The sequence below is a fragment of the Danio rerio genome, chromosome 20, assembly GCF_052040795.2.
Source record: "Danio rerio strain M-AB ecotype USA chromosome 20, GRCz13ab, whole genome shotgun sequence".
Taxonomy (NCBI): Eukaryota; Metazoa; Chordata; class Actinopteri; order Cypriniformes; family Danionidae; genus Danio; species Danio rerio.
In genome coordinates this window covers 29,504,930-29,530,000 of record NC_141040.1, presented here as the reverse complement: position 1 = coordinate 29,530,000, position 25,071 = coordinate 29,504,930, and the positions used below count along the sequence as shown (strand labels likewise).

At 34.6% G+C, this 25,071-nt stretch overlaps 2 protein-coding genes across 9 annotated transcripts in view; one reads left to right on the top strand and one right to left on the bottom strand.

The window, feature by feature from the left end:
- cep135 (centrosomal protein 135) overlaps positions 1 to 8,232 on the bottom strand; it is a 21,308-nt gene extending 13,076 nt beyond the window's left edge. Inside the window, 13 exon segments of one of the 4 annotated variants that reach the window (NM_001199990.1) lie at positions 125 to 265; positions 1,282 to 1,434; positions 1,690 to 1,919; positions 2,023 to 2,173; positions 2,964 to 3,029; positions 3,737 to 3,952; positions 4,121 to 4,249; positions 4,533 to 4,617; positions 5,056 to 5,200; positions 5,301 to 5,468; positions 5,560 to 5,750; positions 7,514 to 7,655; positions 8,077 to 8,232. In NM_001199990.1, the coding sequence (NP_001186919.1) occupies positions 125 to 265; positions 1,282 to 1,434; positions 1,690 to 1,919; positions 2,023 to 2,173; positions 2,964 to 3,029; positions 3,737 to 3,952; positions 4,121 to 4,249; positions 4,533 to 4,617; positions 5,056 to 5,200; positions 5,301 to 5,468; positions 5,560 to 5,750; positions 7,514 to 7,632 (1,794 nt within the window). In that variant the 5' untranslated portion in view covers positions 7,633 to 7,655; positions 8,077 to 8,232. 4 annotated transcript variants of the gene reach the window in all.
- A 2,391-nt stretch (positions 8,233 to 10,623) lies between these two features.
- The window catches only part of cracd (capping protein inhibiting regulator of actin dynamics), a 41,422-nt gene continuing 26,974 nt past the window's right edge, over positions 10,624 to 25,071 (top strand). For 3 of the 5 annotated variants that reach the window (XM_087297794.1, XM_087297798.1, XM_087297797.1), the window contains exon 1: positions 10,631 to 10,854. The gene's annotated coding sequence lies outside the window, so the exon portion shown is untranslated. 5 annotated transcript variants of the gene reach the window in all.

The window sequence follows — 25,071 nt, the reverse complement described above, 5'->3', positions numbered from 1 at the left end:
GTCCACTACAGTTAAGAAGAGATTTGAAGAATTTCAAACCCACAACCTCAACTACAGAAAACTACTTGCACACACTTAGCAACTATTTATAAATGTTTGCTCATTTGCAAACATCTACACACACCTTGAGTCTGTCTCTGAGTGCATCTCTCTCAGCAGTAACTCTCTGGAGTTCAGCTTCAGTCTGTTCCCTGTCGTCTCTGATCCTGCGTTGGAGTTCAGAAGACTCAAGCTCTCTTTGGACACGTCTCAGCTCCTCCTGAGCCTATATTTAAAACACATGCTCAAATATTCAGACAGCAACCCATTTTGTAGTTTACCCCAAAAAACAACTTAACAGTTTTCATTCAAAAGTTTAAATGTATAGCATGAAGCTGCATCAATTCATAATGAATTAAAATCATTAATAATTTTAAATCAAGCACCTTGTAATTCACCTCAGCATATGTAGTGCCAAAAAAGTGCTTATTGTACTTAACATTTCACTTAAATTTCAAATTTACATTAAAATGTCAGTAACAATGTTTTGACTGTGTCATTTTTCGAAAATGTAGACTTTTACATAGATTTAACGTTTCGTAGTTTTAACAGTCATGTTCAAAGAGCTTTAACACAATTTATGAACTCAATAGTGGTCATATTCAAATCCAATTTCTAAGAAATTGATAAAATGTATTATTTGTCACAGTTCCTATATAAGATTTATATTTAAGGCTTTCAAATTAAGAATTTATAAGTTTTTGAAAGCAGCACAGAACAATTGTTGAAATGAAACCATAAACTTTCAAATTTAATCACTTTCAAGGACCTATGTTTGTTTTTAGGTACTTTCCAGGCCTTTAATTTATGTCTGAAATTCAAGTACTTTTATGAAGCATGAGCACCCAGACATCAGAAATATTTAAAAGCTTTATAAAGTTCACAAAAACAATGGCAGTCTGCAGCACCACTGTTGATGGTATTTGTTATGGTTTGTACTAGTTAAAAAAGTTTAAAAATATGACCACTCAGCAATTGTTTCACTTCAAATATATATTTTTTTCAATATGGTCAAGTGGATCACTATTGGCAGTCATATGATGGCTCACAGAGATGGACTATTTTTCTAAATAAATTTGTATTCATTTTGTTTATGGATCTGAAAATGATACATTTGGAACAGCAAGAGGGAAAACATTTTTGTGCGATTTATCCTTTTAAACACAAATGGATGGGAGCATGAAGTATTTTCGGCCATTGCGTTTTCAGACACCAAACAGAAGAAAACAGGTGGAGAGTTACCTGCTGGCACTGAGAGCTGAGCTGGTCTCTCTCTGCAGTCAGTAGTTTAACTCTGGTCTGGATGTCCTCCATGTGCTTTTCAAAGCCCAGCAGCACTGACTGCAGCTCATCCCTCTCTTTCACTACTCGCGAGAGCTCTGCATCTCCATCTCTCTAGAAAAACAAAATACTCATTTCGTTGTTTCCTAGCACAACTGTCTGTAATATTTTAATGTATCGATTTTGAGATTCATAATACTTTGATACTTTCTGTAATAATTGGCTATATTACATAAACACGTAGTTAGGTCAAGGATTACAATGAGAACTCTGAATTATGAGTGCACATTTTAACTTAAACTGTGACTTTCAGGCTCTGCTTAAACCATGTCTCACCCAAGTAGTTATAGACATAAGTGCCTCTTTCACCTTTCCATGCCAGCTGCCTCTTCCTCTGGGGCTCCTCCCTCGGCCTACAGTAGTGGGGCTTCTGTCTGTCCTGCCCCTAACCAGACGGTATCGCTCCACCTCCTCTTTGTAATAATTCCTTTCCTCCTCTAAACTCTTAACAAAGGCATCCAGACGCGATGGAGAGTGATCCTTGCCACACATGCCATGCCTCGCCCGCATTCTCTCCAATTCTAAAACCATCTCCTTGTCTGAAACAAACACAGGACTAAAATTAAAAAGAACAACAAATCATAAACAAATTCAAATCTTTTCAATCACAATTAAAACATAAAAAGAAGTGCAATGTCTCACCTTCCTGCATCATTGCTTCTATTTTGTCTTGAAGTCTTTTTTTATCTTCTTCCAGAAAGTGAATCAGTCCCTCCATCTTGTTGTTTTGATCTTGAAGATCAAGTAGCTGATTCCTCAGTTGATCTTTTACATGATCTCCATCTGCCATATCCTGCGACAAGTCATAGTGAGCTTTTAAATAACTGAGTCTAATAGACTTTAACAAAGAAATATGCATGTGGATAACTTTGCCTGCAGAAGCCAACAATTTTTTTTTTTGGACATGTGACCAGAGAGGTCATGGATTGGTGTAATACAAATTAGAGTTTATGTAAGCGCAATGTGGTGCAAATAAGTGATTCTTTTATTAATCAATTAATAAACAGTTTATTACTATTGATTATTGAATATTTCAAAAGGAAAAAAAGTTTCTAATGTAAATTATAACACCATGTTGTACTTGTCATTTATAACTAAGCTTATTTTCAGAAAAACAATGATAGTCTTCTTTGTTTACACTAGGATAATTCATTCATTTATTCATTTTCTTTTCAGCTTAGTCCCTTTATTAATCTGGGGTTGCCACAGCGGAATGAACCGCCTACTTGTCCAGCATATGTTTTTATGCAGTGGATACCCTTCCAGCTGCAACTCATCTCTGGGAAACTATACTAGGATCATTCAACAGCAAAACTATAAAAAATGTCATATCCTTCTTACCACTTTTAAGACTAATGGAAGAACTTTCTTATATTTAATCTTTACACAAATATGGTAAAACAACTATTTAAAAGTACATTTAAAGCTTTTGTTTATTTTTATATACTGTTTTATGTCCTGGAGGAGCTATATTAAACCATTTATGTCATGTCAGGCAAGACAGGACAAATGTGCTGTTCAGAAACAGATGGTAATTTAACAGTACATTTGACATGCTGCCGTGTGTGGACTCATGCACATACTCGTCTTAATGTAGAGATGACCTCCTCCTGGCCCTCAAGCTCCCGCTGCTGACGCTGAATTGCTTTCTAGAGACAAATCAAGCATTATTACACATAGCTAAAAATATTAAATTAAGTTTCTAGACAAAATATTCAGACTAAATAATAATGTTATAATTATTAATTAACATAAGTATCATATTAATAATGAAAGCACTGTATTTTAAATTTATCATAGAAAACATAATACCTCCACGAGTGCCCTAAACTATTTTAAGCAAATAAAACAAATATTTAAAACAATAAAAAATATTTATTTAGACTAATTTAAATTACTTAAGACACCAATGCTGATTTTATAAAACTACAAAAACATATACTATTATACAAAACCAAATTTAACTGTTTAATTTCAATTTACAATGATTTGTAAAAACAAGTGTTGAATGGACAAAATGTTTTGATAAATGTCCATCACATCTGTGGTGCTCACCAATAGGACCACAGAAACTCTTCTGTGCACAGCTTTCAAACATGGGCAAAAAAAGAGAGACAATGGTACCAGTGCTGCTAGTTAAAATTCTGCAAATGGAGAAAATGTTAATGGCAGCCAGCAATAATTCTGCCTTTATGATGTTTCTGCAAAGGTTGCCAAAGCTAAAACAACTTGTACACGTTTCTTGTTTAAGAATGAACAAAAATTTAGAGGTCAAAAAATTACATAATCATAGTTTGAACCAGCATTAACTTATTTAATTCCCACAACTGGTTATTATAGACAGTCCAGCAATCACCTTGGCTTCTTGCAGCTCCATGTCAGCAGTCTGAAGCACCATCTCCTTGTCTTTCTCCAGCTGCTGGGCGAGCTGGTCTATCTGAGTAAGCTCCTGACACAACTCCTGATTTCTAGCGCTCAGGTCAGCCACCTCACTGGACACGGTCTTCTTCTTTTGCTGCAGGCTGTCGACTCTCTGCTCCAGGGATCTGTTGGTCTCCTGCAGATACTCTATCTGAAAGAGGAAATAATTTATTATCAGACAGACAGGGTTAACATTTAACTGCAGAAAGATAGAAGTGAAGGACATGAGTCTGAATTCTTAAATGTACTTTGTCTGAAGGTTTTAATCAGACCTCTGAGATATAAATCCATGCAATTCTAAAAGAAATATCCAGTTTACCTGCAGGTTCAAGTGAGCAATAAGCTTTTCATTGCTGATGTTTTGAGCCTCCAAGGAGATGACATCATGAGGCCGGCCACCATCCAGAGCTCGATTCAGACGTTCAATTTCTTTATCTCGCTCTTCCACCTGTGCAGAGCATGAGCAAATTTTTAAAGAGTGCATGAATAAATGTATTAGAACTGTTAAAACAATAACAGACTTGGCGTTACTATTTTCAATAGCACATTTGAAAGTTCTAATTTATATGATTACTTGGGGATTAAACAAGTGTAAGAATTACATTTAGTTGCATGTTCATCTCAATAACTATTCTCAAATAAAAAACAATTTGCTCATTGAAATATTAAGAGCACTACATAATAAGTACTCAGCATTTATGTAGTATTCAAATTAAAGCACACACTCTCACCTGTTTGTTGAGATGTTTGATTCCTCCCTGTGCTCTCTCAAGGTCGAGCTTGAGCTGTGCCACTTCTTTTTGAAGCTCCTGTATCCTAAACATGTATTTTATTATTAATATAAAAACTTGAAAAGATTTTTAGTAAATATAATTTACATTACTACATTTTGTTTGTATTTTAACCCACTTAAAGTGGAGCTGTTAAAATGAATGTGTTAGCTCATGCGATTTCTACAGTATGATGACACAATCTACATTGTAAAAGCGCTATACAAATAAAGCTGAATTGAATTGAATTGAATGAATAAAGAAATGCTTAGTTAAATTAATGCTTCTTATTGTACATTTTTCTAGATAGATTTCATGCTAATGATGATTTTAGAATTATGTCTGCTAAAATAAAAGCCAACTTATAAACACTAATTAAAATGTTTATTTAATAAAAATTTAAACATGTTTTTCTTTCCTTTAACAACAAATGCATTGAATATAAAGCAATTGATTTATCATGATTAGCTGTGTCCTCCCACACCTGTCATCAGCCACCTGAAGAAGGTCAGCGATATAGGGATCATCTGGCTGAGCAACAGCTGGAGGGACATAGCCACCAGAGGATGGGAGGAGTTCATCTGTCTGCATCCTTTGCCGTCTAAATGGGATCGATCGCTTCTTTCCTCCTATTTAAATTAGTCAATGACCATAAAATATTCCAACAGTAACAAACATATAAAGGTCAACAATATGTGTGGATGTACGAAGATATATGCATCAACTAACCTGGTGTCTGCACAACAGCTTGCATGTTCTTCTCCTGCAGCTGTAGGATGCGCTCTGTCTTGGCATTGCTGTCCTTCTCAAGGGACCGAACTTTCTGCACATACTGATTATTAAGGAATTTCAGATCGGATGTTTCATGGTCCAGTTTCCTGATGTACGCCTTTAACTCTGTTAATAGAAAATAGTGAACATTATAACCGTTCCCTTTGGTTTAAAATCTGTCTGCAACTGTGTTTGAGGGATTAAATTTGACCCGCACCCCTGCTGATCCGATCCTTCTCTTCTCTCAGTTTCAAAAGCCCAAGGTGCATCTCGTTGTTTTCTTTGACTAGCCGGGCATTTTCTGCTTTATATGGCTCCAGAATAGCATCCACATTGCGGCTCTCCTTTTCTGTCTTACCTGCAGCAAGCTTGGCATTCCTGAGACTCTCTGTGGTGTGGATCAGGTCACTGAGATACAAATCAAAACTGACTGATTATGCTTTTAACATATCATGTTGCACATAATACAGTAAATACAGTTGAAACCAGAAGTTTACATACACTCTAAGAAAGGAACATAACCTTTTTTTTCCCTTTAGGATTATCTAAATGAGTTACATTTTCTAAATGCCAGAATAATGAGAGTAATAATGTTTATTATTATTATTATTATTAAGTTTTTTTATTAATTTCTATACAGTCAAACATTTACATACATTTCCTTGGTAGTTTTTTAGCTTTGCTTTTAAACTGTATAACTTTGGTCAAATGTTATGTGTATCCTTCCACAAGCTTCTTACAATAGTTTGAAGAAATTTTGGCCCATTTCTCCAGACAGAATTGGTGTAACTGAGTCAGGTTTGTAGGTTGATTTGTCTTGCTTGCACAAGCTTTTTCAACTCTGCCCACACATTTTTTAGTTTGAGCTTAGGGCTTTGTGATGGCCTCTCTAAAACATTCACTCTGTTGTCCTTAAAGCAAATTTTAGCTAATGTGGCAGTATGCTTAGGGTCATGGTCTGTTTGGAAGACCCATTTGTGGCCAAGTTTTAATTTCCTGGCTGATGTCTTGAGATGTTGCTTCAGTATTTCTACATAATGTTCAAACTTTATGATGCCATCTATGCTGTGAAGTGGGCCAGTCCCTCCCACAATATGATGCTGCCACCCCCATACTTCACAGTTGGGATGGTGTTCCTAAGCTTGTAAGCTTTCCCCTTTGTCCTCCAAATGTAACACTGGTCATTATGGCCAAACAGTTCAATATTAGTTCCATTAGACAGCAGGACATGTCTCCAAAAATTATTCTTTTTCCCAGTGTTTTTTTTTGATTCTGGCTTGTTGATTTTCCCATGTTGTCACAAAAGGAAGCAGTGTGTTTGAGGTTTTCCTAAAATACTATTCTAATGTTGTGCCTCCAGTTAACTCAAATGTAGTCAATTAGCCAAGCAGAAACTTCCAAAACCTTGACAACATCATTTGAGCTTTGTCAGAGGCATAATAATCTTATTGTATGTAAACTTGACTTTCAAGAGAAGTTATAACAATTTCTTTAAAAACATCTCTCTCATTATTCTGCTATTAAGCATAACAGAAACTAATTTGATAATCCTAGAGAAAAGAGAAAAGGTTTAGTCACACATTAACATCTGACTTTTAAAAATGGTTATGTGCCTTTTTATACAGTTTATGCAAACTTCTGGTTTCAACTGTATTATTATATTTTAATCAGCATTTATTTGATTTGTTACCCCAGACTAGTGCTTTTATTGTTTAATCACCCTCATGTCATTCCAAACAAATGAGAATTTTAAACATTTTTGAAAAACAAGTGAAGACAATTTTATTGAAATCAGTTTTGTAAATGTCAAGCGATCATGTCTTATCAGAAGACTTAAATCACTTGAAAATGCTATGTGACTTGCAAGAATGAAAATGATTGATTTTAATAAAAAGTGCTTTGATTTGTGCTCTAAAGATACATGAATATCTTATGGGTTTAGAATGACATGTTGGTAAACGCTGATAGATTTAAGTATCAAAGAGTTTTGAGTTAACTCCTCAAAAACTTTAAAAAGTTATTTTGATGTATACCACATTTCATGAACTATTTAGAAATAATCTGTAAAATTATATACAAATAATCATATGTATGTATGGGTGATCTGTGTCTACTTGATGTGACCCAAAAGATAAGCCTCTTTAGTCGTGTGTAGTTGAGCTCTTGTTCACCTGAAGAGTTTCTCCACCAGTGGCAGACTCTCGATGGCCAGCGGCTGCCTGTAGCCCAGCTGATCCAAGCGCTTCCGCAGATTGATGAACTTCCGCTCTGCGTTGGTCGTCATGGTCATTCAACACAAATACGCGCTCCGCTCTACAAGCAAAGTGATTCACATGTCAACAACAGATTTAACAAAGACCTTTTACATCTTCTTATCTTATACTTTCATCGTTTGCCGTGTATTGAAACCTATGCGCTGCCAAATCAGACAGCACTTTTGGACGCATTGGCAACATTCTGTAAGTTAACTAAGGTAACGTTACGTTAGCTCACTACGTTTGAAAACGCGACCACAAAACTACAGCAAATTATTTAACATTAACTACGACACATACAGAAATGCCCCGTTTTCATAAAGCGTACTTACACCGATGTTTGTAGTTGTTTAAGTGCGCTGTCAATTTGTTATCAGTGCTTTAGTCTTCATTCTGCAGCTCTGACATACGCAGCTTCTCCACCACACGAAAATAAAGCATTAAGCACAATAAGCAGACAGCAAAACAGTCCACCTCAGTTGCTGTTCGTTGTTTGGATAACACTTCTCGGCGTTTTCATTGTGTAAAATGTTTTTTTCGGTTAGCTAATCATCAGTGTGTGCTGCAGATTTCCTCCCCTCCCCGCGGTGAATGGTCTTCCGGTGGCGGTAACACTGTTTGAAAATGGCGCCGAGGAGAAAGAAAAGACCTCAGTCCTGCTCAAGTGCCGTCAAACTGGAACCTGAGAAACAGCGACATTTAGTGGACGTTGAGTAGTAAACGGTATAAAAAAAGTGATCACAACTGCTTTTACTCATGTAAATTCAGTGCAACTATAATTGAACATGTAAAGTCAGACCTTTCCCCATGGGAACAGTGTATTGAACCTTTAGACAAAAACTCAATCCTCTTATGTGCTTTGCATCATTTTTAATAAATCAGGTGCTTTGCCCATTTAGCACGATTGCCTTTTTAGCAAACTATTGGAGGAAAAACACACATTTTATTCAGGAGCACAAACTGAGCAAATATATACTTTCATGCATTTGTTTATCATACATGTTTATGTTTACAGATTACATAAATAATTGCATATAAATATCTGTTACAATCACTCTATCATCTTCCAACAATATTATCAATACATAATATATGATGAGGCTACATGGTGGCCCAGTAGTTAGCACTGTCGCCTTATAGCCAGAAAGTTGCTGGTTCGAGTCCCGACTGGGTCAGTTGGCAACTCTGTGTGGAGTTTGCATGTTCTCCCCATGTTAGCTTAGGTTTCCTCCTGGTGCTCCGGTTTTCCCCACAGTCCAAATAGACAATTTTGAGGAATGTAAACAAAAACAATGGCCCCAATTTATTTCCTGTTTTACATTTTTAATTTATAGAGCTTCCGAGAACCCAAAAAGAGCCACATATTGATAAATTATGTTATGATAGCTGTTTTAACATTACATTATGATTAAATTGCCTTTTACAGTTCGGAAATAATTTGCTAACCAGCAGGAAAATTTCATGGGCCAAAGACATTGAAATGGTCTAGAGATGAATTGAATGAACTAAATTTGCCAAATAGCGTATGAGTGTGAATAAATGTGGGGATGTTTCCCAGTACTGTGTTGTGGCTGGAAGGGCATCCACTGTCTAAAACATATGCTGGATAAGTTGGCAGTTCATTCTGCTGTGGTGACCCCTCATGAATAAAGGAACTAAGCCAAAGGAAAATGAATGAATCAATATATTGATATTATATTATTATAATATTAAAATATAATATTATAATATCAATATTACAATATTCTATTTTTAAATATATTAAAATTTTATAATATTTTCTGTACTTTAATGGGAAGAGGTAGTCACTGCAGTATTTTTGTTGTTATATGCTGGTGTGTGTTGTGAATTGTGTAAATCTATTTAACCTGCAAAACAAGTTACCCCAAAAGGGGACAATAAAGTTTACAGAAACCGTAACAATGTCTCAGTAAGACAATGTTGAAATGCTTGGTTTTATGATCAAAACATATAATGCAGTGCAATGATTGCAGCATCATCCGACCAAAACAGCTTGTTTTGTATTGTGCATCATTCCAATACTTCAATTATTTTTGTGCTCTTTAGTGGACTTCAGAGAGACAGAACTAACAAATTTGTAGAACGCACTTTAAATTACTGTACTTATAGCATGTACTTACAATGTTACTTAAGAAGAAACATAAGGATATGTTAAGTTTAGGTTTAAACGCAGGTTTGGGGGTTAACTATTTGTTACTTAGTTTATGTAATGTGTGTACACACAAACAGTGTTATGCATTTATAAAAAAAAAAGTAAATTATTATATTGTTGTTACTATTTTTATTTATCTTGGGACTTAATACAGCTTTTTATAAGTTGCTACTTCAGAATACTTTTGTTACATCTGAGAACAGATTTTATACAACTGACAGTTTAGTGTTTGCTACTGTGATATACTGTGACTATATATCACAGATATTTTAGACTATAGATATGTTAGGTCAAACACACTTATGTTTAAGACATTAAAATGCTTTCTATACATGCTTGTATAATATTAATAGTTGCATTATAATAACTGATTATTTAATTCAGCTGATCATGTGGTCATTTCTCAATAAGAACCTCATCTCAAGGGCCATGTGTGTTTTTTCAATTGGAAACTGGAAAGTCTACACAACATATAAAATGATACAGAAGAAATCACTTCTGATATAGAACAGTAGACTATATTGTGCGTTGCTGTTACAACTTTATACTAAATAATATCTTTTTTTGATGTGAACAGGCTAAGACAGGCCTGTGTTTAAAATGACCTCGTGAGAATGTGTTTTATTTAAATAAATGTGTCAAATCTTTTTAATTAGCAAAAAATCAGTCTTTCAGTCTGTAATTATTTTAGACTGTGACCTGCACTTAGAGGCTTGAGCATTCATCAAATTAAAAGGGTGTATATTTAGAAAGTGAAATGTTAGGGAATCGTCTGTTTTTATTGTGTGAAAGCACGGCCTCTGACTGCCACACCCTCGTGTTTCACGTGCAGCTGTGAGAGAAGCAGCGCCTCCGCGCGCGCACTCAATGCGTACGGAACTGTCGCGAGGAGGAGGGCGAGCACTCGCAGCATCAGCAACACACATCCACACACTCTCTCTCTCTCTCTCACACACACACACACACACACACACAAAGAGGTCAGCTCGCGTGCTGCGACTTGAATGGAAGATAACCGAGTGCCGCCAGACACAATAAAGGAAGCAAAGGAGCGGATCTCAGTGCCGTAACGCACGCCGGAGAGGTAGGAGATGATCAAACATTTGCTAATGCAGCTCAGTCGGTGATACTGACCTTGTCCTATAGTATAGACCATCTTCCAAAATCCACCATTCTTCACAGATGTGTGCACAGCTGGGTTGGCATGAACATGTCTCGAGCTGCATTTCGCGTTGAAATGCATGGTAATCTGTCATTAGAGAAAGACGCCGTCGACACGTTTGCATCATCACATCAATCTGCCCCTCCATATGGTGTCTTTTATTAGCTTGTTTATGAATGACAGTCGTTTTGATTAAGTGGTGCTTTGGATATCTCGTATATCTCTGTAAAACACCGAGTGTTTAAATGACGAGTCGTCAGTCATTCATAATATGGTGCAGGCAATTGATGCTGCCTGAGCTTCTGTGTCTTTTTCTCTCACGATGCATACCTGCCACAATGCATGCTTTTGTGGCAAAAGATGCCATCGATAGCATTGCCCGGTCTTACAAGGACGCGGGTGGCTACTCGCTATTTACATGAGGCAGATCTACATTTCTGATGCGCTTTATTAATGCACGAAAGGCGTCAATACTTACAACACCAAGGGATTTTTAATAGACAGCGTGTCTGGCCTAATTTTTCGCCTTTTATCATGACGTAACGATGAGGTAATGCCACACTGAAATTTAAATTTCTGTTTGCTGTTATCTTTGTTTGTATTTGCTGTTTATAAGTACCCCGATGTGCTGATCCTTCGTGCATTGAGTGTGTTTATTGCGCACTTCACTAATGTTAAAGGCTCGGTGATGTTAGAATGACAACATCAATAACACATACATTTTGCATGTGGCTATATAAGGCTCTGATTTCTTCTCACTGTACACTTCATGACTATGACTGGGTGGAGGAAATTTAGTGGTTGCACACATGACATTAATTAGCATAGGTGTTTTCTTGCATGGAAATGAAATTGAACTCTCTAAATTGCTTGGATCACCTGCTTTTTGGATTAGGGATGTAGTGGTATTAAAATTGTGGGTAATATGAAAAGACAGTGTATTTTATAATAAGTACATTGTCTAAACATTTAAGTAATAATTGTAAATTCTATAGGGAAATAATTTTTACATTACAAAATTAAAAAGTGCAGCATAAAAAAAAAAGATTTTCATTTGCAATATTTAACCTTTTTTTTTAACCATAAGCGAGTGTTAAAAAAAAAAAGATATATTAAAAGCAATTTAGTGAACATTGTAACTAACCACAATGATTTAAACCATGGTATTTTGTGTGTTTTTGTCTATGGAAATTGGTCGGGTTTAAAAACACACTTATTATTATTATTTATTAAAATAAATAATAATTTAAATGAATAATCTGTTTAAAATGAACATACTTTGGACACATACATTGGATCAGCACATGAAACTGTTGTAAAACAAGCAGAAACGTTCTTTAAATGCAGAGATAGACACACAAACTGCCTTAAGTTGCATATTGTAGGGCCTGCCATTTGAAGACTAGAAATTTCCCTCTATAAGACAGGAAACAGCCCCAGAAATTCCCACTGCTGACCTCAGTTCGGGGGCATGTTCCTCACATTCACCCTGGAGATTTGTGCGTTCGCGTAGAGGAAACCAGAGAAACTGCTCCCGAGGCTTCCTCCCACCGTAAATAATTCATGAAAAGGCCAATTAATATTAATCCATAAAAAGTACTGCATCAATACAAGTTGACCAGTGAAGGGGAAAGGCCCCTGTGTGTTTGACTGGAGTGTCTTTGCTTTTGTTGGTACGACAGACGATCCCGCAGCATAATCTGAATAAGGTTACACATCTCTAGACAGCAATGGGTGTGCCTCAAGCATGCTGGACTTTATAGGATGCTATTTTCCACCAGAATATGGCCTAATTAAACCCTGCTTGTGGTTTTAACGTGAGAGACAATTGGCCCCAAAGCATTATGTGGTATAACATTGCCCTCTAGTTGTAGTTTGACACAGACAGACAAAACTAATATAGAGTTGTCCATTGATCCCTAGAGGAATTCACATTGCCCTAGGGTGCAGATATTAAAATAAATGGGCATCGATAGACACTGTCATGCAATAGTAGACACTAATAGACACTTACAAAGTAAAGTGAACCCTGTAATGCAATCTGCACTTAAGTACTGCTTGAAATTACTTTTGCTGCTTGTTCAAACTACGTATTTAATATGAGTTTTTTGGGGGACAACTTAATTCTTTTATGTTGTTATACTTAAATTTGAAAAACGACTAAGCTAACTTAATCAAATTGTGTTGGGATAACATGAAGGAATTGTGAAATGAGGAAACCGGCATTTTTCACAGTGTAAGCAGAGATGAACACTTAAATTTGAAATATTAAGTCACGATTATCAAATTCTCATATTCGCTGAGAAATATACACAACTATGTAAAAAATAAATATATATATATATATATATATATATATATATATATATATATATATATATATATGCATTTGAATAAAAAATAAAAAAATTTCTTCAAACTACCAATTTCTTTTTTACATTTAAATAAAAAATGTAGAGCATAAAATGACAATTGGTTTTCAGTAATGTTTGAGTTAGTTATAGGCAACGAAATACCAATGTGTTAACTTAAAAAGATTAAGAATGGAAACTAGGGATGCTCCGATCAGGATTTTTGCAGCTGATCCCAAGTACCAATTCCTTGTCATGGTGATCGGCCAATACCAGTTCGTAGGGCTGGGCTGATAAACGATATTATATCGAATCGCAATCAAATTTATGTCAATAACAATGATAAGCCATCCGCTGCGTAAAACATATGCTGGATAAATTGTCAGTTCATTCCGCTTTGGCGACCCCAAATTAATAAAGATACTAACCCGAAAAGTAAATGAATGAATGAACAATGATAACCTCTGGACTTTTTTACTCTATACTGATGTTAGAGCCAATTACACGGCAGAAATGTGCAATAATAGGAATCTAAAAGTGTGTTGAAATTAGAGATGTACCGAATTTTCAGCCACTCAAAATTTATCAGCCAAAAATGTTATGCCATTTAATGAACCATCTAATTTTTGTAGCTTCAGTCATTGTTGGGGTACTCTTTTAAATCTGAAAGCATTAACAATATATATCATTCATTTTCTTTTCGGCTTAGCCCCTTTATTAATCCGGGGTCGCCACAGCGGGATGAACTGCCAACTCATCCAGCACATTTAAACATATTTTATATATAAAAATGTATTTTATGTTATTTTATAAATATATGTATATTTATATTGTAATTGTTCAATATGGAAAACAAATATCGAGATTGGATTTTTGCCATATCGCCAAGCTCTACCGATTCTGATGCTTTAAGCTTTATAATGCAAAAAGCACATTTTCCCTCTAAGTATGATATTTAAGTGGATATCTCTGTTCTTGAGAATAAATTAAAGATGTTGCATTTAGTGTGGACATGTAATGGTCAGAAGCAGCTTTACTGAAAATAATATATAAAACAGATACAAAAATTGGTAAGAAAAATCACTAACAAAGTGATTTAGAAACATTGCAAATAATGAAGTAAATATTCAACATGTCTCTATGAAGTTAGTAGCGCATATTTGATGCATAGGAAGTTAAAATGCACTCCTATAAATCCATTACTTCTTTACTAAAAGGAAGCAGGTCCATAAACTACTGTTTATTGCAATAAGTATATTATAATAAGTTATATTATTACATTAAGTAATAAAAATTTTTTTTCTAATATTTCCAGCCAGGTTTTAATAAACTTGCAATATTGTTAAAAACATAGTTTCAACTCTGATATTTAAAAAAATTATTATTAGTGAGCACCAATTGAACCATGAAATGCGATTATTGGCAGATACCAATCTATGGCCGATCGATCGGAGCATCCCTAATGCAAATGCAATATTTGGTGGAATAACCATGATTTTCAAATCACAACAAATAAAATCATTGTCATTTTGACCAGTTTTCAAAAAAAACTCACAATGACAATATTTTTATCTGAAATGTAAAAAAAAAGTGTTAAAAATACCTTTATATGGTTAAACAAATATGAGCATTTTACTCAAACACAAAGTAAATACATGTTTATTCAGAGAAAATGAGAAATCTTAAGTGGTCTCTTAATATTTCCAATAACTAAACTTTACATTTACAGTGAAAATGTTGTCTATACACTAGAGCACATTATCACTGACATGTAGGTCAGACAATTCACCAGGGCAAGTGTGTGATTCACATGCATTTGAGATTGAAAGCTTTAGAGTTCAGTTGGTCCTCATTAGTGTAAACACAACGATTATGTGCTCATTTCATGCATTTTTAACATACTTATCTTTTTTATGTACATGTTTGCTCTAAATTCTGATACTTTGTGAATAATTTCAGAATTAATAATAAATGCTAGTTTAATAATTTATCTGAAAGGTTGATGCTTTGACTAAAGCTTATGAATGTGGAGCAGGATGCGCACACACAAAACTATTGATGTAAATCTCAAATAGCAGAACATAATCAGCACAGACCTCTGTTAACAATGACTCTGCACAAGTCTCTGTACAAAACAAGGGACATTTTAGGAACGGAAGGGGTCAGAAAGGCAGACTGACGAAACAAAGACCAGATTTATCCAGTTCTAGTGCATGCAGATGCCTTCTGTATTCACAGCTGTTTGTTCTGCATAAAAAACAGCCACTGTGTTTGTGTGTGTTTGATAGAAAGACTGTGACAGGGCATGGTTAGGAAATGTGTGTCTGTTAGAGAATTCTCTGTAATTACATTACCTGGTCCAACCCAGTTCCTCCTCTCATTTTAATCAGCAACTCTATGCTGTAAGTAAGACACTTCAGTTCTCTGCGAACAGTGGAATATTATACAATAGCTGTGGCTGCCCGGTGATAATTCTTAGATAAAAGCAGCTCTAATTTCATCCAAACCACAAAGTCATGTTGTACGGGAAACACCTTAGCAGAACACAGGTCAGTCCTTGACTACACACAACTTTTGATCAACACAGATTTGGTGGTTTTTATAGACATTCTATTCAATTTTAAATTAAATCATCATTTACAACACAACAACATATTGTTATGCCAGTATTTTTTCTTTTTTACTCTACATAGGAGAAGAATTCACGTACTTTTCTTTCAATTTTCTACATTTATAGTGAGAAATAGAAGTGGTCTATAACTTAGATCAATTCTGGGTTCAGGATGCATATAATGACATTCTTGCCATCTTAAGTTTCCTATATTATTAACATTTATTTCCTTATAATTTCGGAGTAAATGACCACTTTTGTGTCATGTCCATCAGTATAAATCTTTAGCACAGACCTGGGCATTTTTACGGCTTCTTTCATCTGCCTGTCTGAATTATTTATTTAATTTAAATTTAACCGCAAACAGGGCTTTGCAATGCACAGATCTGATATTGTGAGTCAACAAAAGGGGACTTTCATATATAATGCCTTTGCGCGTTTAGTTTAATTATTTTAAATGGAGATGGTCGGGTTCAGCGTGCAAATAGGAAGGGATGCACATGCTGTATGTCACGCTCACGTTTTTCAGGCACCGTGAGTTGAAAAAATCTAAATATTCAGAGTGCCACTAGCGAACCACAAGTCATGTGACAGGAACTAACCAGGCAGCCTCACACTTATATGGAATTACACAGTAATAAAGGTTGGCTAATTATTTCAGATTAACAATTTAACAATACAGATACAGATCCTCTCTCAGTGATGATCATTACATCACATATCCACCTCACATTCAACCAGACTTCAGTGCATTTGTTCAGGCTAGAATTCTCTCACAGAAAAATCTATATGTGAATGAATGAATAAATAAATAAATAAAATTAAGAAATAAAGAAATAAATATTAACTAAGGTGAAGCAATCAAAACTCAATGGCATTTATATGAAGTGGATATTGTGATGCTGGTCTTTAAAGTACTTTTCGTGTAAATATTTTTTTAAACTTTAGATTTTTAAAAAATGTTTCAGAGAATGAACATCCACCCCCCCCCCCCCCCACCCCCGCTTTGGCATGATAGACACATTGAAGACGACTGGAAAATATAAAAACAAAAATATGTAAGTAACCAGATTTAAGAGCTGGGGTCCGTTCTTCATACGTGGATTACTCAGTTAGCTGGATTTGGATATTAACGATTTGACACGATCCAGAATCGTTTCGTTCTTCAAAGCTGATCCGAGAGTTGTTGACATAGCAACAGTTCTGCTAGCTTAAACCTGATCGGGAGCAGGTTCAGTTTATATAAACAGGATAAGATCGGCTCAGTTCAAGCAAAGATAATAGAGAAGGTATGTACCGAATTCTGATATTTTTTACAATAGTAGTTATATACACTTGGGAAAATAGTAACTATTTTAAATATATATACAAAGTTATAGTTATTAATAAAATAAATAAAGTTATACATATTAATAAAACTTATGCAATCTGCACTCTCGAAATGAAAGTACAAAGACTGCCACCTGCTGGTGCAAAGAGAAAACATGAACTTTTTAGATCGCTTTAGTACAATTTGTGTATAATAGAAATGCACAATGTGTGACTTTTTAAAAAAATAAATTATACATTAATGCAGTCATAAACATGTTTTGACAGTTAATATGCCAGTGATTATGCTTAACAAAAGTTGCAGACGCCTTTACCAATATCAAACTGCTTTTGAAAACATCCAGTTATTCCATACAGCGATTAAAAAAACGGCTATTATAATAAAGAAAATCTTTTCTAAATGTAGAACTAAATACACTGATATGCATTGAAATACATGATGAATACTCTTGACACATGAAAGAGTAAAGCCTGCAGCTCACAACAAATGTGGAAGGTTATTGCGTATCATATTTAACAAGCCGTTTACTGCTAATTTGATGTAATTTTGCTCACATGGATAATTGAATATTAATCAGATGATGTCGTCACGCTGCTGTGCCGTCAGCCAATCTTTGCACTGCTGATCATGATTTCGAGGATCGATAGATCTGTCCTTCACAACACACGCAGCGATCTCAGATCAGTTCATCTAGACATTCTAATCTGATTCGCGAACTTGTTTGAAGAACCAAATTAGCGAGAGATCAGTTATCAAGATTAAAAGATCCAGGATCTGCCAAATCATCTTAGATCATTTAAGCGAGGTACGAAGAACGGACCCCTGAATTTAAAAACAAAAATCTAATGTATATTGCTGATAATAACATAATAATTCATATAGAAGTTGCCAATATGTTTCATACAAATGTATTGTGATTAATACATTTAAGAATGGCTAAATGTTTTATATCATTATGTAGAAAAAGAAAGGCATATTTAAAGTCAAATGTAATTTACAGTTTTTCTCAGTCGCTTTGGTGCGTTTCTCACAACACTAGTGCATTGTTGCACAACAGTTAATGCATTTCTCAAAACAATTAGTACAAACTGCAAAACCTAGCTGATAACCTGCAAAAGTGTGTCACATGCTCAAAATGGATAGTTCATTCCTCAAAAGCAAGTATTCATGTCAATCAAAGTGTCAGTATCATCAAAATGAAAAGTCCTGACACCATTGTTTATGAACAAGATAGTCAAATGGCTTAGTCATGTTTTTATTATGACAGTTTACTCTCTACATTTTTTCAATGCAAAAAAGTCAGATTTTGGTGACACTTCTTGAAAATGCTCAAGACAGCACTATATACTATTTGCACAGCCATTTGAAAACTATAGTAAAGTTAGACATCACTGCATTGAGTGAGTTATCTGAGTACAAGACACTGAATATGTATGTTTCACATTTTTACTGCATTTGCTCTTTGCAATCCTAATTTATTCCCAGCATTGTGCAAAATACTGTAATAAACACACCCTTATTTACAACAAAACTCCCTTTACGTAGAGCTGTGCACAACTGTAAACAATATTGCAGTACATATTGGAACTGAGCCTACAACATACACAGGTCTGTAAATCATTCATCAAATTGTTCAATTTTTTGCATCCCTTTTGCATCCTTCCTCCTTACCCTATCCTTTTTGTTCAATTTTCAGGAAAATAAAGATTTAAATTTGTTTTATAAAATTTGTTTGACAGATTTTGACAACTAGTTCAACATTTTTGTATGTAATGACTCAAGTAATGAAATGAAGACTAATAGTTTTATATGGAATGACTATTCAGCATTCACAAGTTTAGTTAATTTTGACTGACATGACATAAGCAGATGATAATGTTATAAACAGCAGAGAGTTGTATGAAAGCAATTGATGCATGTTCAAAAGCATTTGCAATTTGTTGAAAAGAATGAGAAACTGCTACTAGAATGTGCACAAATGACTATTTGTTTTGAGAAATGCATTACCTGTTGTGCAAATATAAATAGTGTAGTGAGAAATGCACCAAAGCGACTGAAAAAAACTGTAAAGCTCAGTGTGTATGACTTCACATTTTTGGCCATACATAATTATTTGTGCATAATAAGCGCATGCAGTATTTATGGAATACAGTATTTACAGAAGCTGTCAATAAAAGGGGGGGGGGGGGGGTGTTAGTGCCTAGAGACAGACAGAAAGATAGATAGAATGTTAGAACAATGGATATCATGTTACAATGATAGACATAATGATTTCACTTTGGACTGACAGACAAATAAATAGATAGATAGATAGATAGATAGATAGATAGATAGATAGATAGATAGATAGATAGATAGATAGATAGATAGATAGATAGATAGATAGATAGATAGATAGATAGATAGATAGATAGATAGATAGATAGATAGATAGACAGACAGACAGACAGACAGATAGACAGATAGATAGATAAATAGATAGATAGATAGATAGTTGGATGGATGGATGGATGGATGGATGGATGGACGGATGGATGGACGGATGAATGGTTGGATGGATAAACGGATGGATAGAATGATGGATAGATAGATGGATGAATGGAGGGATGGATCGATAGACAGTTTTTGTTATGTCATCTTTAGGTGTTTAATTAAGCAAAGAGTTATATAATTAAGAATTGACTGGAAATCAATGCATTAATTTGCAACATATCAATCAAATCGAAGACTATAAAATAGTTCTCGATGGATTCATATTCTGCAATTTGGGATCACCAGGGGCCATGTGCTTTATTAGAGTGGGCTGCTCGTCTTGGCCTGCTCTTTTACAGATCTTGAAAGGTAATGTTTTCATATTGAATCGGATTCTACGACGATTCCCTTCTGTGTCTGTTCTGTGGGAGTTCTTATTAAATGCCAGTATTCACTGCCAGGGTGAGTCACTATACAGTCTCTGAGGTTTAACACATCCAAGAAAGACTCCGGTGCAAGAGATTCTGAATGTTAGCGAGTGCTAGAAACACCAGCAAGATAATGAACATATTTTTAGAAGCGAAAGCAAACAACTGAAAATAGTAGTGTTGAAGCCACAGTGTATAATTTCCACACCACTGATAATCCAATAATGACTGTTTCTGAATAGGTTTCTCAAGCACACCTACTGTACATTTTACTGCCATGAAACTGTTTGAGTCAAACACTGATACGTTAGATTAATAATCTAGTTTAAAGATAGTTTACTAACTCATCTCAACACACAGGAGAAATTATTTTTAAATCAAGAAAACTGCACAGATCAGCACGAATGCTTTCACAAAGCATTGCTTGTTCATAAAAAAGCATTGCATGCTCATGAACATGCGTGTCAGTAGTGCTGAGGATAGCAGAAATGACAGGTTTAATTGTTTATGCTCGCTGCTAAGTGTTCTTGTCCTTTGAGAGGACATATTATCCTATGAGATCTTAATTAACAGTAACTGAGGGACATGGCCATTTGTAATCGATGTGTTTTGAGTGTGCAAATAAAGGGCTCACAGGACATACATAGAAACGTTTACAAAAATTAATTTTTTACATGTGTAAACAACAATTTAAGACACACCAAAAGCATACTGTTTTTAGCCATTATAAAACAGCATAACTGCTAGTAATGTTTGTACACAGCAGTTCAGTAAATGTTAGTGAAGGTTCATATTTGGTAACTTATATTTCAAGCGCAATATTGCCAGTTACTGTTTGTGTTTCTTTTGTAGTTCCTAAAAAAAAATTGGCCCAGACGAATTGTTGGTGTTTTTATTGTTGACTGAACCAGTGCTTTAGTCAACAGTTAAATTTCAGTCAACAAATTGACAGAGCGAATAAATCCATTGTTAACTATTAAAAGCAGTGTGTTTTTGGGGGAAAAAAACTGTTTAGTGAAAGTTCCAATGTCTCCCATCATAAAGAGAGTGGCTGTGTCTGATATTGCCTTTAAATAGTACACTATTCAGGGAAACGAACATTTATGGTGGTGTCCATTTATGCTTAATTCCTGTCTTGCCAATAGATGGCACCTGCAGCTGAATCATAGTAATATAGCATAATTTTTAGTTGATTATTCAATTGTTTATTCATGTTAGTTTTCATGACAGTTCAAAGTGCTTGGGCATTATATTGGTACCATGGGAAGGGATAAGTAAACCATGCAGAGTCACTTTAAATTATGTGTTTTTATTCAACAACTATGCTACTAAAGTAATATATTACTATTTAAATGCATTGCTTAATATAATGCATTAATGTCTACATATGTTTTTACATTGTACTTTTATTTAAAAAATATTAATACTCTACTCTGATAACCATATACCACAAAACGTGTCTTTTTTTGCTGCATTCCAATTCACATACTTATACTACGCCACACGCCCTAAAATTATGTACTTTTTTTGTAAAGGAAAAGATTGTTATGCTGCTTAGTTCCGTCCCCTGTCAATCATCTCGACACATCATCTACATTTCTTTCATATTTAATTTCCTACCTTAGAAGCAGCAGTAGCAGCAAGGTAATTTGCCATTCACGAGTCCTTCATGTAGAGAAATCTCCTCAGCTCTTTTAGTAAAATGCATACAGGAGTTAATGTACAAACATATCTTGATATAAGTTCACAATGTTATTGCAGTTGAAATATAACACAGAAAATGTGATTTAAACATGTTCCAGTGGGCTAGATATTAGTTAACAGTCACAATTTCACTGTAGCCTCACTACTTGACAGTTGGTCTCGCGTGTCCGCCATGTTTGTAGTTTGTTTACTCTTTTTATGTGAGTTTGTAGTTCTAATCAAATTTACATCCAACATGCAATGTATTGTGGGCAATACATATTAGCGGTTAGAGTATTGACGCTTCTACACTACAAATTTTTAACCTCTGGCATACTCTTTTCAACATACTATGGTTAGGAACATACTAATGTTACAATACTATTTAGGATGTAGAGTATATGCGAATTGAGACGCAGCATTTATCTTTTTATCTTATCCCTCCTCAATGACAATATTTTATAGTATAACTTTTTTTTGAGTATGACTATGAGTAGAAAATTATCTCCAGATGTAAAAACAGCAAGTTACTACAGCTAACAATGAAAGCAATTATATAACTGCATCAATACAACTCAAAAACAGTAAAACTGCACAATGAGTACAGAAAGCAGAGTAGATCTGACTTAAATGTATTCATTTAATTTAATCAGAAATAATTGTAAATTTAAGTAACAATTCTAAGTAAAATATAAACAGATTACAGCTACTTGTGTATTTACTGTGGATTCTACTTCACAAGTAACAATCATACATGTTTTCCAATTAAGAATTTTGATGAAGTAATGCAATATGCATTAAAGGTCAAGTTTTTACATGGTCAGATGCCCACAGGAAGGTAGATTACTCTAAATTACCCCTATTAGAGCTGTTTTCTGACACTGGAGACAGGTAGCAGTTTCTGCTGTCATTGATCCACCACATGTCTTCATGCTGTTAATAGAAGCCCTTGTTCTTAGAAATTGTTTTAACACAATACACACACGCATCCTCACATACGCTGACAAACAAGCTTACAGCCACAGTCTTTGTGCACGTTGAGCAGTTTGAAATGATCAATGCATGTCTGTTCTTCCTGCCCCAGCTAAGCTGGCCAATGAACAAAGTGCCATTCTGTGAGCAGCAACAGAGAGAGCTGTATAAACAAGCGCTCAACCTCACCATCAGCACCCACTTTCTCCTCACTCAGACACATTCTAGGATTGTTTTCGGTCACATGTGTAAACACATCTCGCCACTCAGCTTTCACATAGGACATCATGCAAACAGAAATCCCACCAGGAACACACAAATACATACATTGTGAGAGTTTTATGGTGGTATGAAAATGTGTACCAACTGTTTTTTCACAATGTAATTGATCATTTGTGAATAACTGAGAAACCTCATGTTTCTTCCAAAATCAACATCACGTTTATTTAAATGGTTATTTCATGGAGATGGTAAAATCTCAGGAGTGTCCTGACCAAGACAGGCAGCCAAAATTACCCACACTGTATGCACAAACAGCAATTACAACATACCATACACTCACTCTAAAACCATGTTACCAATTAGAAACAATGACACACCATCAACTCAACCTCAATACTATGTCATTGTAATTTAAATCGACTGAAATCTGAAGACGCAGCATATTTAAAAAAGGTTTGACCAAACTCAGTTCTAACAAGGCCTATGAGATTTTACCTTGATTGTGAACGTAATAATACCAAATTCAATTCTTGAATTAAACAACAGAGATTGGCAATTTACCCAAATGGCTCTTTATATCAACAAATACCAATGCATTCTTCTACTAATATCTTTATTTTTATCAATATCCTTTATATTTTCACATCTACACATTACAGAATCCAATCAATGCACAAGTAAACATTATTTTATAACCACCCTTCCTCCTTACCCTATCCTTTTTGGACAGACCACTTGAATGGACCTTATTGCGAGGCAATGAGCTGTAATATTCAACAAGGCAAACAAAAAACCAACAAGTAAATAAAAACTGAAAAATAATAGATATTTTTCTAACATTTCTCACACAAAAACTCTTATTTCTAAAATAGCACAAGTTGGTTTTTAACTTTTCCTCAAATACCTAATATGTGAATCAAAATCACAATATATCTCAGTGTTGGGAGTAGCTCAGCTTCTGATGATACAATGTAGCTTTTCTAGTAGCTAACTACTTTTTCAGTACAGAGTTGTGGATTAACAACAGCTATTAATTTAGTGAATTTGCGGGGATCTGAAGCAGCATATCCTCATCTTACAAGATCACATACTACAATAGTGTATTACAGCCATCTATTTGTAAATCACACATGTCATGGGTTTACATTTGTGTACAGCTGAAGTCAGAATTATTAGCCCCCTGAATTATTAGCCCCCTGTTTATTTTTTCCCTGATTTCTGTTTATCGGAGAGAAGATTTTTTTTAACACATTTCAAAACATAAAAGTTTTAATAACTTATGTCTAATAACTGATTTATTTAATTTTTGCCAAGATGACAGTAAATAATATTTTACTAGATATTTTTCAAGACACTTCTATACAGCTTAAAGTGACACTTAAAGGCTTAACTAGGTTAACTAGGCAGGTTAGGGTAATTAGACAAGTTATTGTATAATGATGGTTTGTTCTGTATTGAAAAAATATATAGCTTAAAGGGGCTTATAATTTTGTCCCTAAGACATACTGTGAAATTTCTTAGCACCGTTAAACATCATTTGGGAAATATTTAAAAAAGAAAAAAAACATTCAAAGGGGGCTGTAATAAATAACAAGAGTTAAAATTCAATGCATGAAGTAAGAATGTTGTTTTTTTCTGGATTTAATTGCCGTAGTCATTCGTTTTAAGAACATTTGTGCTTAATTTAATTATTTTAATTGCATTGCTACATTTGTTGCAGTTTTGTACTTTGTCTTTTTACAGTCTGAGAAATTTGATTGTATCATAAAACATTTAGCCTTGTCAATATGATTGCATTGAAACTGTCTTAATTACCAAAAATATGTACATTTATTTACACTTTTTGTAATATACAAAACACCTTTGTAAAAACATACTTCAATGTAACTAATTACTTTTAGGAAGTAACTTGTAGAGTAGATATAGCTACTTTTTTCAGAAGGCGCTAATAGTCTTCAAATCAAATCACTTTTATTGTCACATCAGCAGCAGCACGTGTACTATGATGAGTGAAAAGCTTATAGGTGCTGGCTCCAGACAGTGCAAAATAAAGACGAAATAAAACAACAC